General features: G+C 39.3%; 1 protein-coding gene across 4 annotated transcripts in view; it reads left to right on the top strand.

Moving 5' to 3' along the window:
* The window catches only part of MYRIP (myosin VIIA and Rab interacting protein), a 244,267-nt gene that overhangs the window by 187,445 nt on the left and 41,147 nt on the right, over positions 1-15,675 (top strand). For all 4 annotated transcript variants that reach the window (XM_068935690.1, XM_068935688.1, XM_068935691.1 and 1 more), the window contains exons 4-8: positions 1,794-1,930; positions 3,611-3,691; positions 4,414-4,511; positions 4,852-4,932; positions 6,490-6,639. In XM_068935690.1, the coding sequence (XP_068791791.1) occupies positions 1,794-1,930; positions 3,611-3,691; positions 4,414-4,511; positions 4,852-4,932; positions 6,490-6,639 (547 nt within the window). The remainder of the gene's footprint in view (positions 1-1,793; positions 1,931-3,610; positions 3,692-4,413; positions 4,512-4,851; positions 4,933-6,489; positions 6,640-15,675) is intronic.

The raw sequence follows: 15,675 nt of genomic DNA, 5'->3' as shown, positions 1-15,675 counted from the left end.
TGTAACTTTAAGAGTTCGCAGCTAGAATATGATGTTCTTCATTGGTTTTCATTTTTTAATTTCCTACTGCTGGTATATGCTATTGGACACTTTCCAGTGGTGACAGAGAAGTGGACTAGGCTGTAATGTTCTTGCTTTATATGAAGTGGATATTACTTTTTAGCAGTGTCCTGAATCCCAAAAAACCCTGAGACGGTTTGGAAGCATTAGTTGAAATCTCAGGATCAGTGTATTTGGTTATTATCAAGTATCTCCAGAGGTTTAGTGCTGAGTGAAAACTACGTTGTTAGTCTCTCAGAAAGAGATTTTATTTCCTTATGAAATGTTGTATATTAAAGAGATTTTACTTCCTTGTGAAATGATGTATGTTAAAGAAAATTGTGCAGTGTCATTCACTTTGCACATTAAAAGGGAAAGTCCAGAGTCCCTGAAGAAAAATCTAAGGATTACAGGGGGGGTTTGTTTGTTTTTTTCTGCCTAAGGCCCCAGATTTAAAAAATGAAATTGGGTCATCTGAATTTCCTTGAGTCTGGAGGTGCACTACTGTTAGTAACATCATTTATTTGGATAGTTAGTCCAAATAATTGGTTGGTTAATATGTTGAGAGTGGATAGTAACCTTAGCCTTTTATTTTCTAAAATCTTTGTGCTAAGAATCAGCTCTCTGCTTAATTACATGACGAGTTTCACAAGGATTCTAGGTTTAAGATGCCTATTTTAATAATTATTACAGAGGGGAGATTATCTTTGCAGACTATACTAAATGCTGTCTTACATGAGACACTTTTGTGTCATATAAAAATATCTTGGTCACTGTACTGTAAGTGTGTCATTAATTAAAAATAAACTACTCTGGCAGTATGCAGAGGAAGAAATGGGATCAACCAGGGAAAAGAACGGCCACGGTTAATTCTTACTCACTGGTTCAAACCTTTTTCCTCCCTGGAAGCTATTGGATAACTCAGCTTTAACTTATAGTTGGGGCCCTTGGATCTCCTTCTGTAGGAAATACGTGGATCTGCTGTGGGCTACCCAGCAGTGACTGGCGGCTGGGAATCTGGGAATAGGGCAGGGATTCGCTACTGCCAGTTACTAAAGTAACAGAGGTGAAGCAAGAGCCCCGTGCCAAATGGAAAAGAATACAGACCTTCGCAGTATCTCATGGCTTGCAAAAAGTGTATGAGCATTGAAGACACATTCATTCGAATGAATTACTGATGCAAATGATGCTTAGTATTGAAAGAAGGGGCCAAACTGCAGTTTTGAGTACTTCCCCACAAAAAAGTCGTCTACCCGTTGTTCTTTGCTTATTCTGCTTCTAAGTCTTCTATTTAGACTTTGTCTAGTCTATTGTTTTCCCCAAATAAAAGCAGTGATATTTTGTGAAAAAAATTATTTCCGTAGTGTATTAATGGGCTAATGTTCCTCTATTATCCATTAATCTGTGTAAATAAACTTTATTTTTAAAACTTTCATGCGCTGTTCCAAAGGCTTGTTTATATCTTTCCAAAGTTACAGTGATGTCATTATAACATAAAAGGGAGAACACCTATTTTGATAGTAGCAAAAACAAAACAAAACCTTGAGTAGTGCAAAGTAGCTATTTGCTCATTAGTTACCTTTCACATTTTGCCCCAGTACACCAGAAATATGTAAGACAAAAACTGTAAAAAAATGTATTTATGCTCTGAGGCCTATGTGTTTTGGGGACCTTTTTTGAATAAACGTGTGGTAAACTGTTTGGTTTTATTTGTTGCATAATCATTCCAAAATATCATTTATTTTCCTCTTCAGGCTTCTAAGGACCCAATCTCTGGATTGGTACTATAATAATGTGAAGAGCCGCTTTAAGTGTTTTGGGAGTGCCAAAGTCCTGAAGAACCTGTACAGGAAGCATAGACGGGAAAGTGGAGCTTGTCCTGATATAGTAGGTAAGTACAACTGATTTGTTGTCTTATTAATTTTTCCACTTTAACACACGAGATGAGACAACGAAAATTCTGAGATTATTTCAAGAGTTTTTTTTTTTTTTTTAAGTTATATTTTTTCAGAAATACCGTAGTGGAGAGAAAAAAGAGCTGAAGTGCCTAGACAGCTGTTTTAACAGTTCAAAGAATGTTTAATCTTAATTATGCCACTGATTCTGGAGAATTGTGATTTTCAATCCATAAAGTAAATTCCAGTTTTTACTGTGTTCTGCATCCCAAAATTCGCCACTGTTCTGAGTAGTTAATGAATGAGTAAAGAATTTGCATTCAACATTTTTCCTCCGAGCAAAGCATTTCCATGACATTTGAAGCAAAATTTGGTTAATGTGGGATACGTTCTGTAGGTCAAAGTTTATCAAAATTTAGATTGTCCTCCTTTAGGGTTTTCATTGCTTAAGGATCCCAAAACTGGCCACCGCCTATTTTTGTGCTGATGTTTGTAAATGGTTAAAAGATATTGATTTAATATTGATGGCACTTTTTTAAATAAAGAAACATATTTCTTCCTTAGCTATGGTATTATGATGCATTGTCCGCCAGAATAGTAATTGGAGATGTAAAAGAGGTTAAAAGAAGTAGTATTTTGTATCGTGTTGGTAACTTAGATTACTCAAAGTACAATAAGCTTAATCTTTGAGCATGAGATTTTATTGACATTATTGGACCAGATACCTTCTTGAGGTAATTCTTTTGAAATCTGTACAGAGACTTAATTTTTCTGTAGTCTTTAGCTTGTCGTTTTCAGAAGTTACATAGGATGATAAACAGACTGTGTAATCCTGGGTGAAAATTTTAAGTGTTCTTTTGAATACTGGCCTGAAAGCTTGTAGGTAAAAGAGGTGACTTCTGCATTAAATTCTGATTTGTTAGTCTTTTTGCTTTCTCTGTATCAAATTAATAGTTTCCTGAAAAGTTGAGAACAAATATATATTAATGTGTGAATGCTAATTTCAGTGAAGACAGAAGTAGGACAATGGAATTAAAAACTAAGATGATAGATCCTGTAGAACTTTGATATTATGTGTTATCTTTAAGTCATAGTTGCGCTGACCTCATATATAAAATGGAACTGTGAACAATGCAATGACAAGTATGTATGACAAGAGTAGCGTATGCACTGTCTATAATCCCTTTCCAAGGAAGGTCTCTGAGTCTAAATGTCACTGCTGACTTTCTACTCTCTGTGTGACTGTTGGAAAAACCTTTTGTTCCATTTGAAGATAAATACTAGTATACATGTCTGGATTTTGGCTTATTTATGCAGCATTGCTCTTTAAAATATACAATCTATTTCAACCTCAAATGTCACATTAAAAGCAAGTTCCCTGTACTTAACGCTCACCATGTACATTTCATATTTTAGTAGCTTCTTCCTCTCTTTCTCTTTTGCTGTACAAATAATTTTTTCCATCCAAAATGAATATGACGTCTTTTGTATAAAGGCAAACGTGTTTTGTACAAAAGCTGCTGCAATCATGTTTTATACAAAAGCTAGTAGGAATTTTCCAGTTATCCCTCTTTTTGTGTAGTACCATCGTATCTTGCGAGAATATTCTAATCTAATAATACCTCTGCTGTTAACAGGTACTTCTCATACTAATGTGCTGTACTTTTTTTGAGCAGAAGGAGATTTATTTGAAGGAAGCTTAGAAAATGAAGGAAGCATTTGTGGCAGTGACTCTACGTTCTACAGACAGACCGAAGGTACGCTGCTAAAAACTCATTTGATTAAAACCCAGTTCCTGTAGATTGAGTTACTGGCCAAATAGCCTAGAGTGCTGATAAGTCTTGTTCACAGACCCGACAATCTTTTAGCAAGATACAAGAAAGTCCTTTGTATTCACATATTCCAGGCTGATATCTCTTGTTTCAGTATTCCAGCTAATACACATTTATTTTACCATGGTTTTCTTAACACTACGTGTGTTCAGTGTTTGTTTCTTCTTTCCTGCTTCCTCTATTATGCTCATAAATGTATTCTTTTTCATTCTTTTTCTTAGATCCTGTTGGTGTTTATAGGAATTTTACAAATTTTCTTCTTATGGTTGCCTCCTAACTATTTTACTGGATTCCAAAATAAGCAGCATAGAAATACCATAGTTTATTATATACTCTTTAAATTTAAAATGTTTATATCACAAGTGTTATTCATCTTTTTCAATTAGGCTTAAAACAGAAATTGAGACAAATTCCCCTCTCTATGTTAAGATGTTTATATTATTTTGTGTAATTTTCGGTTAAGGAACTAAACTTTCTCATGAGCAGCCTGGATCTGGGTCTGGGATGAATCTCTGCAGCAGCCTATACCAAAGTCTTACTACTGAGATCTGAAAGTATGTTCAGAATATGGGTCTGAACTTTGCAGCTCATGTTGCAAGATATAAGTATATAATGAACCCGGTGATTTCGTTTTATCCTTCACTTAGGACACAGCATGATGGATACCCTTGCTGTGGCCTTACGTGTTGCAGAGGAAGCAGTGGAAGAAGCTATTTCTAAGGCAGAGACCTACAGTGACAGCCTGGTAACATTTTCTAAAACATTTTGTTAATTATATAAGACCGTTCTCTTTCTTCTAATTGGAGTATTGGTAGAAAGACAAGTAAATATAAAAGAAAACATAAAGAAGTAATGATTATCTTCATACATCACCTAAAAGTGATTTTATCAGGTGTGGTGTGGGTTTTTTGAACTTGCGTTCAAGATGCATGTTGCATTTCAGAAGGTGACATGCAATGCAAGTATCTGTAATTTCTACCTACAGTGCCGATAGGACGTATTACCCATTTCCTTATCTACACTCTTTCTGTGGAAAGGCTGTTTTAATGTGATTTTAGCATCTATAGATGTCCATTTTCGTGCAGGACAAGCAGAACGAGGCTTGTTATTTGCAAGAACACAAGGAGGACCTTATAGAAGAGCTGGCCACAACCATCGTGCAGAAGGTACGCTCTATGTCTTCACCATGGCTTGTTTTAATGGCCAAAACATAGTCCTATAGTGTGGTGAGCTTTAACTCTGCTAGCAGAGAATGACACCGGTGTAGGAAACACAAAGTAAATGATAGGCTGCAACTTTTAACTATCATAGTCTAGGCCTGATCAATTATATCTCACAGAGAGATCAGTCTATAAATGAGCCTAATACAGTGCCTAAATTGATGGCCTCCACCCGCAGAGCTGAGATACCACTCCCTTAGGTCCATGAGGCACTTGCTGGGAAGAGAAGGCCCCTGCTCACTAGACTTTTGTGTCTCTACTTCTCTCCCCAAGGGCACAAAGTTTCTAGTGTAAAGGAGCATGGCTCTTGACCATACGAGCTCTACCAACCCTGGCATCTACAACAAATACAAATAAAACATTGATCATTAAAATATGGTTCTGACAGTGATGCTATGAGAGATACCCAAAACTTCCCAAAACTCTTTGTGTGTCTGATTTATTTGGCCTTTTCTGGAAAGTTCTTTCTTCTTCCTGCAAAGCTGGCAGTTGGCACTGACACAGTGCAGAAATAGAGGGCAGGTGGGAATGAAAACCCCTTGAGTTTATCTAGACAGTCAGGAGCCAGGCAAGATGAGCAGGAACAGAGTGCTGCTGAGCCCTGGTGATCGGTGAGGTAACCATTCTACTTGGTCTGTCTCCTTGTATGTGAATTAAGCAAATTACCACATCTGTGTTAACATATTTAACAATGTGTGGACATCACACCAGGAAAAGAATATGTTGCTTATAAGGACATCAAGAAAAGTCAGAAGAGTAGCAGCTCAATGGGATATAATCTGCCTTGTTTTTAACAGGGATGTTAGAAGATTAATTCTTCTGTGATAGTCCAGAGCCCATCTCAGCTGAGCTTGAATTGCTACTACTTTTATCAAAAGCTGCCTAACAGTGAGGTCTTTTATGACGTAGAATAATATTCTGTAGCTGTTTTAAATTGGAATCAGAAAAGTTGTGGAAATGATGTGTGGCCAGAAACAATCTGTTAATACAGGATGATAAGTAGTCTATACGATCTTCTCTCTCTGAAGACAGTGTAGAATTTCAAAGGCAAAAATAGTGCCTAGATGCCTAAGACCTCTTTGTTTTCAATGGGAATGTGTCTAGATGCCGTGGGAGCCTTTGAAATTCCCCTCATATCTAGTATTCTGTGTTTCTTTGCAAACATACTTATCTGAGAAAATTCTTGACGCTTAGATACGGCTAATGTTTAAAATGTTATTGGTAGGAGCAGGTTTCCATGTTTATTTAATTCAGCTGTGATGTTTCTACAGGCGTTTATTATGATTTATTGTATCAGTGCTTGTGTATTTGCAAGCAGTGTGACTTCAGATGAGAAGAAATGCCTGCAGGTTGTCAGAATCATCCTTGCATGAACTGAAGCAGAAGCAAAGGGAAACTCAAATGTACTTCCCAGGCAGTTTGTCTTGAGACAGAGTTAATATAGTTTGCTCCATATGGCTCAGACAATATTTTCCAAGTACCATTTTTTTCCCAATCTCACAGATTATAAAGAAGCAGAAAAGCAAAACTGAGCAGACTGAGGCTGACTTTGAATGGCCACCATCCAGGAGCAGTGGCCTGGCATCTGTTGCTGTCTCTGATCAGAGTATGCTGACTTTTCCAGGGAGTCGCAGGGGGTCCTACACGTTATGGGTGAGTGACTAAGCACAACTATTGATGTTTTCTGCTGCACAGAACTGCAAAGTTGGAATTCTGTGCGAGTAGAAGTTCCTGGAATGGTATGTACAGACTTGCAGAAAACTGATATGAAACCTGTGCATGGACAGGCATGTCATTCAGTTGCATGCTTTCCATAGCACATTATGGGCTTTGGAAGTACATCGCAGACATTGCATTGTACTGGTGATTGTGTTGAGGGCTAAATTCTTACTAGTCAGGCTACCAGCAGTCTTGCTGCTTGATTTGAATGCTAACAGGACTCGATGCTTCAGTATCGATTCCTTAAAATAATTTTTATGCTCAATTAGCTTTTATTTGGATTTTTGCTGAATGGTACTTCCTTTTTGTACAGTATTAGATTTCTCTAATGTGTTTATTTTCTTTCTTAGCTATCTTAAAGAAAACAGTCACCACCAAAAACAAAAAAGTAAACGCAACTGTAGAGCACCACTTATGTCTTGTATTATACTAAAGAGTATTTCTTCCTCCTTTCACTTTATCAGCACAATGCCTTTAGCTCCTGCTATAAAGCTGAAGAAAATCTGACAAGCTGCATTAGTAACATTTTAGGAGGGGCGGCAAGGGAAAAGAAGTGAAAATAAGCTATAGGCTTGGATAGGCAATTTCACAGTCGGAGAGTGAGGACAGTGACAGATGAGTCCCAGTGAATTTTGCTACAGTGGTTTAAGCTGCTGCTCCCAATTGTCCTGCTTCTGTGCCAGAGCAGAGTAGAGCCTTTAGAACTGAATGTACGCTGTGCCTCACTTCCCAGCTTAGTTTGCTGGCTTACACTGCCAGTGAAAATAGATTTATCCCAGAATATTAGTCTGTGGACTGGAATCGCTGAGATATGGACACACATTCTCCTCTCCCATCTATTTCTAAATTGGTAGCAGTAATTCGAGCTGCTGTTTTTTTCTGAGCAGTCACAAGTCAGAGTGACCATTTTTAAGCGCCTTGCTCTGTAGCTCCTAGGCAACTTGGTTGTGGAACGTAAGAGCAGGGAGAGAGAGAGTTAATTTTTCCTCCAGTTTAACTGAATTTTCTTCCTAGAATTTTAAGGTCAAGATCTAGGGGAACACATGAGTCAAATCCTCAGTTATTACCTCAAGAGCCTGCTGTTCTTCTGATCTGGAGAATTAAACTTGAACCCAACACATTCTGAAATTCTTTTCTGAAATGGTTCTCCATTGATTTGAGAAGTAGTAGACTTTATGGAAAATACTGGACTAGGAAAAATGGCATGCAGAGGTGGGAACAGGCAGAGTGAACATAACATCTTCAAATCTTCTGCAGCCATCAATCAGTACTAGAGATCCAGATGTATTCATTACTTTATAAGATCTTTCCACTCTATTGAGGTTCTTTCACCACATTCATTACCACTGGATCTGATTGTCTTCCTGTAGTGTATTCAGGAACAAGAATGAATTTGGTCGTGTGCTCTGGATTCTCTCACCCCTTCTTATCACTCCTGCAGTGCTGTATTTTGCTTTGCTAGTGTCTTTTTATTGTTTGGTTTTTGTCCTTTGAAGTGTGCATGTGTTTGCTTTTGCTTTGTTTTGAACAGAAGAGAATTTTCTTAGCATGACTGGACATCCTTGGAAAGCTGGTTGTCCCAGTGGCTCCAGTTATGTTAATCTATTAGCCCAACAGAAATATAGTTACACAAGCTCTAACAAAGCGTCTACTGGCAAGTGTACCAAAAGGCAATTCACGCAGCGCAAATGCAGAGCAGTTACTGCCTGCTTGATTCTGAGCAACAGCAGTGAGACAAGTTGAAGTCCTTAGCTGAGTTTGCTTTCCTTTCAACTTTGCTTTCAGTCAACTGTGAATAGTAAGCACGTGTCTGTCAGCAGTTTTGGAGAGCTGAGTTGCATTGGTTTGTCTTATGTTTATCATTTGAGAAAGTTACTTTTTCTGCGATAAGTATTGCTTTTGCTTTCCAGAACGAAAGCCTTTTTACAGAAATTGGAAGTTAGCCCCTACGGCATTGGGCCTTCCCAGGAAAAGCTTCTTGCTCCCTCCCAGGTGGATTTTGCAACTTTGAGTCCAAGGCAGTAACAGCAAATTTTTGTTGCTCCACTACAACAAACCCCAAACCCTTGATTTTTGTGCACACACCTTACTGTTGAGCTGTGCTTGTTTGTTGGCTCAGTTTGAGCAGAGATCTGCCCGTAATGATAAAAGCGCTTTCCTGTTAGTATGTGCCACCCCTAACAAGGAGGCTTTTGTAGCAGAGTTATGAGGGCTGATGTTCCTAGTGCAGCCAAGGTTTTTGTGAACAGAGTTCAGGATGGGGTATTTTTCCTTTCAAAGCTGACCTTTACCGAGGCTGGAGTTATGAACATGGAGTTTCCCAACTCCATGTTGGGAACTAGGATTATTTAGATGGAGCTCTCTCTGTTGAGGACTTTCTTTGTTATCTGGCGAACAAATTACTACTTGGCACAAGCGGAGGCAGGACAGATTAAATGAAAGGGAAGAAGAAACATGATTAACGAAAGCAAGACGAGCAGACAAAAGGGAAGTAAGGGCAGCAAATCTTAAGGCAGTTATGTTTTCAGAATGTAAAACTGGAAATTTATCTTACAGCAAATATTTTAGTCTCTCTTCTATGTAGAAGATAATACATCAGGTTTAGCAAGCATGATAAAGCTAGTAACTGTCCTTGCTATAACACAGGCCATTAGAAACCTGTTTTTATTATTACATTGCATTTTATTACCGATGTCACTTGTTTACAATGAGAGGGGAAGAGGGAGCTGTACTAATCTCAGATATAAGTGTGCGATTATTCCTGGCAAGCAATTTTTCTTCTAATCATGGCTATTTATGTGCAGCTTATCCGTATCAGGCAGAAAATTCTGGTGCGCTCTAGAGGCCCTGCCTGACCTCCTGGCTCATCCAGATTCACTTTGAAACGATCATTAAACAAGTTAAGCTACTTCTTTGTAGTATGAAACTGAATTGCTGTATGCAGACAGCTTGAGCTGTGGAAACTGGGGGCAGCAGATCTATTGGTTTCCATTTTAACAAAGCAAAACAAAACAAAAACCCTCTGTCTCCCTGAAATACATTATTGATTGTTTAAATGCAGTGTTAGGGTGTGGCCTTAGCTATAGATATTGTCTTTCTATGTTTTTTAGGTTTGTTCAAGATCCCTTGCCCGTGCTAAAAATGCTAATGCAAGGCTGAATAGTTTATTTCACCACCTCATAAAAAGGGATGGATGGCACCATCTGTTTCTTGTTAATGATATGCAAAGGAGGTATGATGATGCTGGGAAAGGAGGAACTTAGACCAGAGGATGGATGATTCTGTCCTCTCTCAATTCATTTCCATCCTATACGTCACTGCCACTGAGAGCAAACGACCAGCTGGCACGTTATATCCCTTTTAAACACTGATGGAATGCAGGCTTCCTAGTGTGCTTCAAGTGCTGTATTAGTGATCTTTATTTTACAGCTAAAAGATTGCACATATAAACAGAAGTTCATCCATAATGTGTAGTATTTAAAACAGCTAGGGATATAGGGAGAAGGAGGAATTCATTAAATCCACGTTATGATGCATCTCAAGGGAAACAGAAATTTACTGGTTAAACTAATTAGGAGGTCCACAATGTACTGAGAGTTATTTACTTTTTTTTTCTTTCCTTTGGTTTGTTTTTAAAGAGAAGGTTCCACAAGCCTGAGGTCCAACACTGCTTTGGAAATCGTTGCAAGCTGCAAGTGCTCTGTACTTTTCCAGGTTTGCCCCAAACAAATATTTGAAGAGAACCTTTTTGAGGAGGAATCCCATTTAGCAGTCTTGTGACACGGTGGGAAGACTGCTTCAAATGAGGGAGGCGTTACACTGTAGGAGGGGCATGCCAGCTGACACCAGCTCTCACTTGTCAATGACTCTAAATGAGAAACATTGTAGTTACGTCTGGTTAGTAAATATCTCGTGTCATACGGAAAATGGAGATTTTAGCTTTTACACATCAGCTGGGACCAGAATGTTGCACCGACAGCGTTATTGGGACGTGTCCCTAGTTCCAGTGAGGCAGGTGCGTGCTTACCAGGAATCCTATCGGAGGGATTCTGGTGGGTCATTTGCTGTCTTGTTTCATTCCAGTAGAAGCCAACAGCAGCACCTTCTTCTCTGCACAGCCTAGGACAGAATGGGAAAGAACAGTAAACTTTGAGAGGGAAAAACACTTGGTACTTTAGAAAATAATGAGTCTCTTTTCATATTCATGGTGAGAAGATCTTCCTTGCTTTAAGTACTTTTTAGGGTTACACATTTTGCTGTAACCTGCTGACTCTGCGGGTGCAAAATTCCCTGCATGTCCTGAAACTGTATAGGATATTTATAAAGGAGTCTTTCCTTTTCTTTTCCCTTCTAATTCCTGAATTTGAGCCTGTCATTACCAGCAAATGCAGCCAAAGGTGGCAAAGACTTGCAGGCAGGAACATTCAACATTTCTTGTGCTAATATCACAGAGGCATCTTAAAGTCTGACCCAAGAGCCTTACCGTCCTGCTACCAGCATCCAGTAGAACTTTCAGTATATGCGTTAGATGTGCTGCAACTATGATGTGCAGTTGACGTGTGCATCAGTGGAAGGCTATTTTTATGCAGTGTAAAGTTCCATGTCCCTGGCGAAGTGGTCTGGCGCTACTGGACCATATGGCCCTTTGTGCATTTCAGATCAAGACAGCTATGTCCCAGTAACCTGACTGATTTCCCTCATTCCACTGCAGGGTAAGGCTAGAATAGAACTGCTTTTGGCGAGCCTGACTCAGCCAATTAGTATTGCTTTTTAAGGCTTCAGGCAGCTAAATAATCAATGTAAGGCTAAACGTGATAGCATTGTCCTTTTGAAGTTGTTTGTATCGTCAGAGTTTGCCTGAGAAGTAGCTCTAGCAGAACATTACTGATTCTTGGTTCTATAGCACTGCACATGCACTTGACAAACATCCAGGAAGACAGTTTTCTAGACCATTATGAAGGATGGTATAGGATGCTTGCTATATGGCCATACCGATGCAGGCCTAAATTCAGACGCATTATACTTACTGCCAGCAAGCCAGGGTAGTTTTTAAGGCATAGGAGGGAACAGGGGAGATCACAGAAAAGAAGGATGGTCATTCTACAATTTCATTTTCCAAAGAATTTAGATGCTATGTTGTTGTTTCAATTTCAGCTTTATTTATTTTGTTCTAAAGATGCTATCTTAACACGCTACTGGGTATTACAAAGCTTTGAGTTCTAATTTTAAAAATGTGATATTCAGAGATAGGCTGCCTGACAAATCCCACTTTATTTTCAGATGAAATCATCGTGTATATTGTGATAGCAAGAAGCAAATAAAAACAGAACACTTGAAGCTTTCTCTGCCAAGGAGGTGTCTGAATGGGATGTGCAGTGATTGTCTGTGATGGGCGAGTGCTCTGCTGATCATAATATTGTAGACAGGGATAAGAACTGGACGTGAAAGGTTGCTCAGTGCCGTGAGCAACCTGGAAATTAATGAAAAGAAGAAACACGTTCAGTAAAGAGTATTCTCTTGAAAAAATGAGTTTGTGTGAGGCTGCAATTAGACTTGAGATGAAAATGCCAACTCATCGCCTTTCCCTACCCTTTTATACAAATGCACTCTTCCAGTGGAGTACAATAGTACTGATTTAGAATCATATCGCTTCACACCAGAACAGGGATCTCGCCTTTTAAATTACTCAGCTTTCTCATCTGTAAATAATACAGTAATACCTTCATATCCATCATATCATATGATACTAATAAAGCTCTCAGTACCTTCAGATGAAAGGTGTTATGCAACTGGAAAGTACCTGCACTGTTTGTTTGTTTTTTAAAGAGGTGTAATAGAAAATTCAAAGTTCAGTAGGAAGGAAAAAGCATGGGCCGCTGGGGGAACAGGTGAGGAATCATAATGACCAAACTGATAAAGGGTACCTGTAAAGGTACTACTTAGCTACTACATTGCTACATCTTCTTTTTATTCCTATCAAAGTATATAACAATTGATTTACCATCAACTTTTATGGACTTGTTCACATACATCCATGACATTGAACTAGGCTATGTTATGCTCCCCAGCACTTATCTAACTTGGTAGCCACCTAAGTATGATCTCCAGAGGTCCCCTCCAACTTCAACCGCTCTGTGATTCTGTAAGTACAACAAAAAGATGCTTATGCTCATCCTTTGGAGCCAATATTTAAATATACCTCATTTACTAGCTTACAAATTCCTTACATAAAAAGTAAAAGCACTTTCACAGTGCTTTTACACAGTCACAAAGACTACTTATTAGTTAAAAAAAAAATTAGTCCATCAACTCTCTGGGTTATACTTCTGTGTGGTGATGGGCAGAGCTACTTGCCTGCTCAACCTCAGTATATTTCCTGGGGAATAACCTCCTGTCTCTCTTCCTTGCAGCAGCTCTCTGGGTCCTCAGAATCAGCTTATCTACTCCAAACCAAAACAAATCCACACCCGCTTGTGGCTCTACATGTGATTGCACACCTGTGTAATTCATACTGCTGATGGACTCCCTCCTGGTTAACTGGGTGTTACCTGGGAAATTCTTTTGAAGCAGCAAGGACTTTTTTTAAGGGAATGGCTGCCTGAGAGGCAGGTAGAAGGATGGCAGACCCCTCTAAAGTGCAGCAGGGCTGTATCCATGTCACTGGTGAACAAGCAGCCAGCTTGGGCAGGCCCTGGAAGGAGGCTGCCCTGAGGCCTTTGCAAGGGGGTGGAGCAGTTAATGTTGCTTTCTCCCAGTCTGTTACTCAAGCATTTACAGACAGCACCTGATGCCTGGATGCGTGCCACTGCTAGAAGTGGCGTTTCAGGATGGGATGATATCTGAACCAGGTATGAGTCAGGGGAAGAAAGAAGGGAGTTTTCTTTCAACTGAATGTGAAAAATCTCCCATTTATCTGTCTGTTCTTGCTTCTTTTCAGAAACCTTAGGGATGCTAACAGATACCTTGCCACATAGAAAATTAACTAAGGAATAGATGCTTGAAACCCTCAGTATTTCACTCCCACTGATAAATATCTGAACTGCATACATTTGAGCAGAGCAAAAAGCACTTCCAAGGGTAAATATGCTCTGGCAGAGTGGCACTGTTCTCAAACTGGTACGGTCCCCTTCCTGGTGTGGGAGTTTACTTGCCAAAGAATACATTAGGTGTTGGTGTTTAGGGATTGCTACTGTATTGGCTTAGGTGGGTGGGACCTGCTGGTTCTGTCTGTGCATTGATTGTATTTATAAAGCGCAGATGAGAAGTGGGTGAGATTTTTTCACTGCACCACCAATAGGCATAGCCCTACAATTTGCAGGTGAGGAGAGGGGAAAGTTATGGTTGCGTCCAAGTCATTTCTATATGTGCTGTCAATTCTAGGCTCCTTCCTTGAATAAACAAGATAGTTTCAAGGCCTGAAGTAACAGCTGCCCCACAAGTCAGAGCTTCCACAGCACGCTGCTGCCCAGATGCTGAGGTGCCCTCCCTGTTCGCAAGCCCACTGCTGCGGTCTTGGTGTTTTGCAAGGGCTCCTGCAGTGATGACCTCACAGCTGCCCTACCTGTGGGGCACCAAGGGCTCTCAGTCCCACCTGAAGCTGTGAGAATCCTTTATCTAGTGCAAAGGAGTGCAGAATAAACTTAGGGTTTTACCAGTTAAAGCCGGCTAAAGAAATAAGGTGAAATAGGAGAGAAGTGAGAAGAAAAACATGAGCAATCCAGAATAGGCTTTGTAGAGTTCAGTCACTTGCTTCTGGGACATATTTTGAATTACCACTTGGGCCTCTATTTAGAATTGTCCATTGGTGATACACTTTCATTTTTGGAGAAAGAATGTAGAGCAAAATCTGTATATTATCTCTTTAAAGAATATTTGAATATATATGAAAGATTTATCCAAGGTAAATAAATGAATCCATATAGATTATCAATTTAAGAATAACATTCTTAAGTATCTTTTATAAAAATTTGTTCTAGCATTAAGGTTATTCACTTTGTTTTTATGAGTTCAGTGTTCAGAAGCATGAACTCTCAAATTATGTTACAATATAGACATTCAGGAGATGGAATATTTGTATTCATTAAGTGATAGGAGGCATTTTATGTGATTACTTTCTATGTACTGCCCCTATAATCTTTGGAAACCACATTGCCTTATTATTTTTTGCAGGCCAGCAGTGAAACAGGAGTGTACATGGAAAAATCATTCCTTTTAATGCTATCCCAGTATAAGATGATTGGTGCGTTTTCTCTAGCAAGACAGTTATACATCAGAAATCAAGAGTAATCATGTGCCTGGAATTTCTTTTTGAAACAAGCATCTTACAACAGATGCCAGTAGGCTGGATTTAGTGGGAAAAGGCTCATCTAAGCAAAGTGGTTGGAAATGCCTGTCGATACTGTAACTATATTTTGCAGGCTGTTCTGTACTGTACCACATACCTCCCAGGGAGGAGTGTGTGCAGGACACATGGCTCGATGACCTGCTTGGCTGCAGTGCCATCTGCCGATATAGTGATTTTTTGCAGTGACTAACACTTGCAGTACCTTAGCGTGTGACTGCAAACGTACTGGGCAGCTTTGTATTTTATTGCAGATAAATACATCTGAAATAGTGCCTGACTGTCAGTTTTTAGCTGTCTGAGGAATCAGAGCTTCTGGTTAGAGGAGATGCCAATAACTGTAGCTGTGCAGAAGGGGAAGGATCTTCTTGATGTCTCATGTCTTCATAAGTAGGTACCAAAGCAGCTACATTCATACCTCCTTTTGAAAATCATACTGAGGCTGTGGTAGTATTTGGATGGTCTGGGCAAATGTGCTGGGTTTGTTCATCATCCCTGCAGTGCTTGCTGTAAAATGAATGTATTGATGGGCAATTCAGGTAAGCAAATGCAATACTAAATTCTAACATCCTCCAAGATATATGTCATTGGTCATGGTGGTTCATGCTAAGCTGAAACCAAGACTGAAC

This window comes from Struthio camelus, chromosome 2 (genome assembly GCF_040807025.1).
Source record: "Struthio camelus isolate bStrCam1 chromosome 2, bStrCam1.hap1, whole genome shotgun sequence".
NCBI lineage: Eukaryota > Metazoa > Chordata > Aves > Struthioniformes > Struthionidae > Struthio > Struthio camelus.
This window is presented reverse-complemented; position numbering and strand designations above follow the sequence as displayed.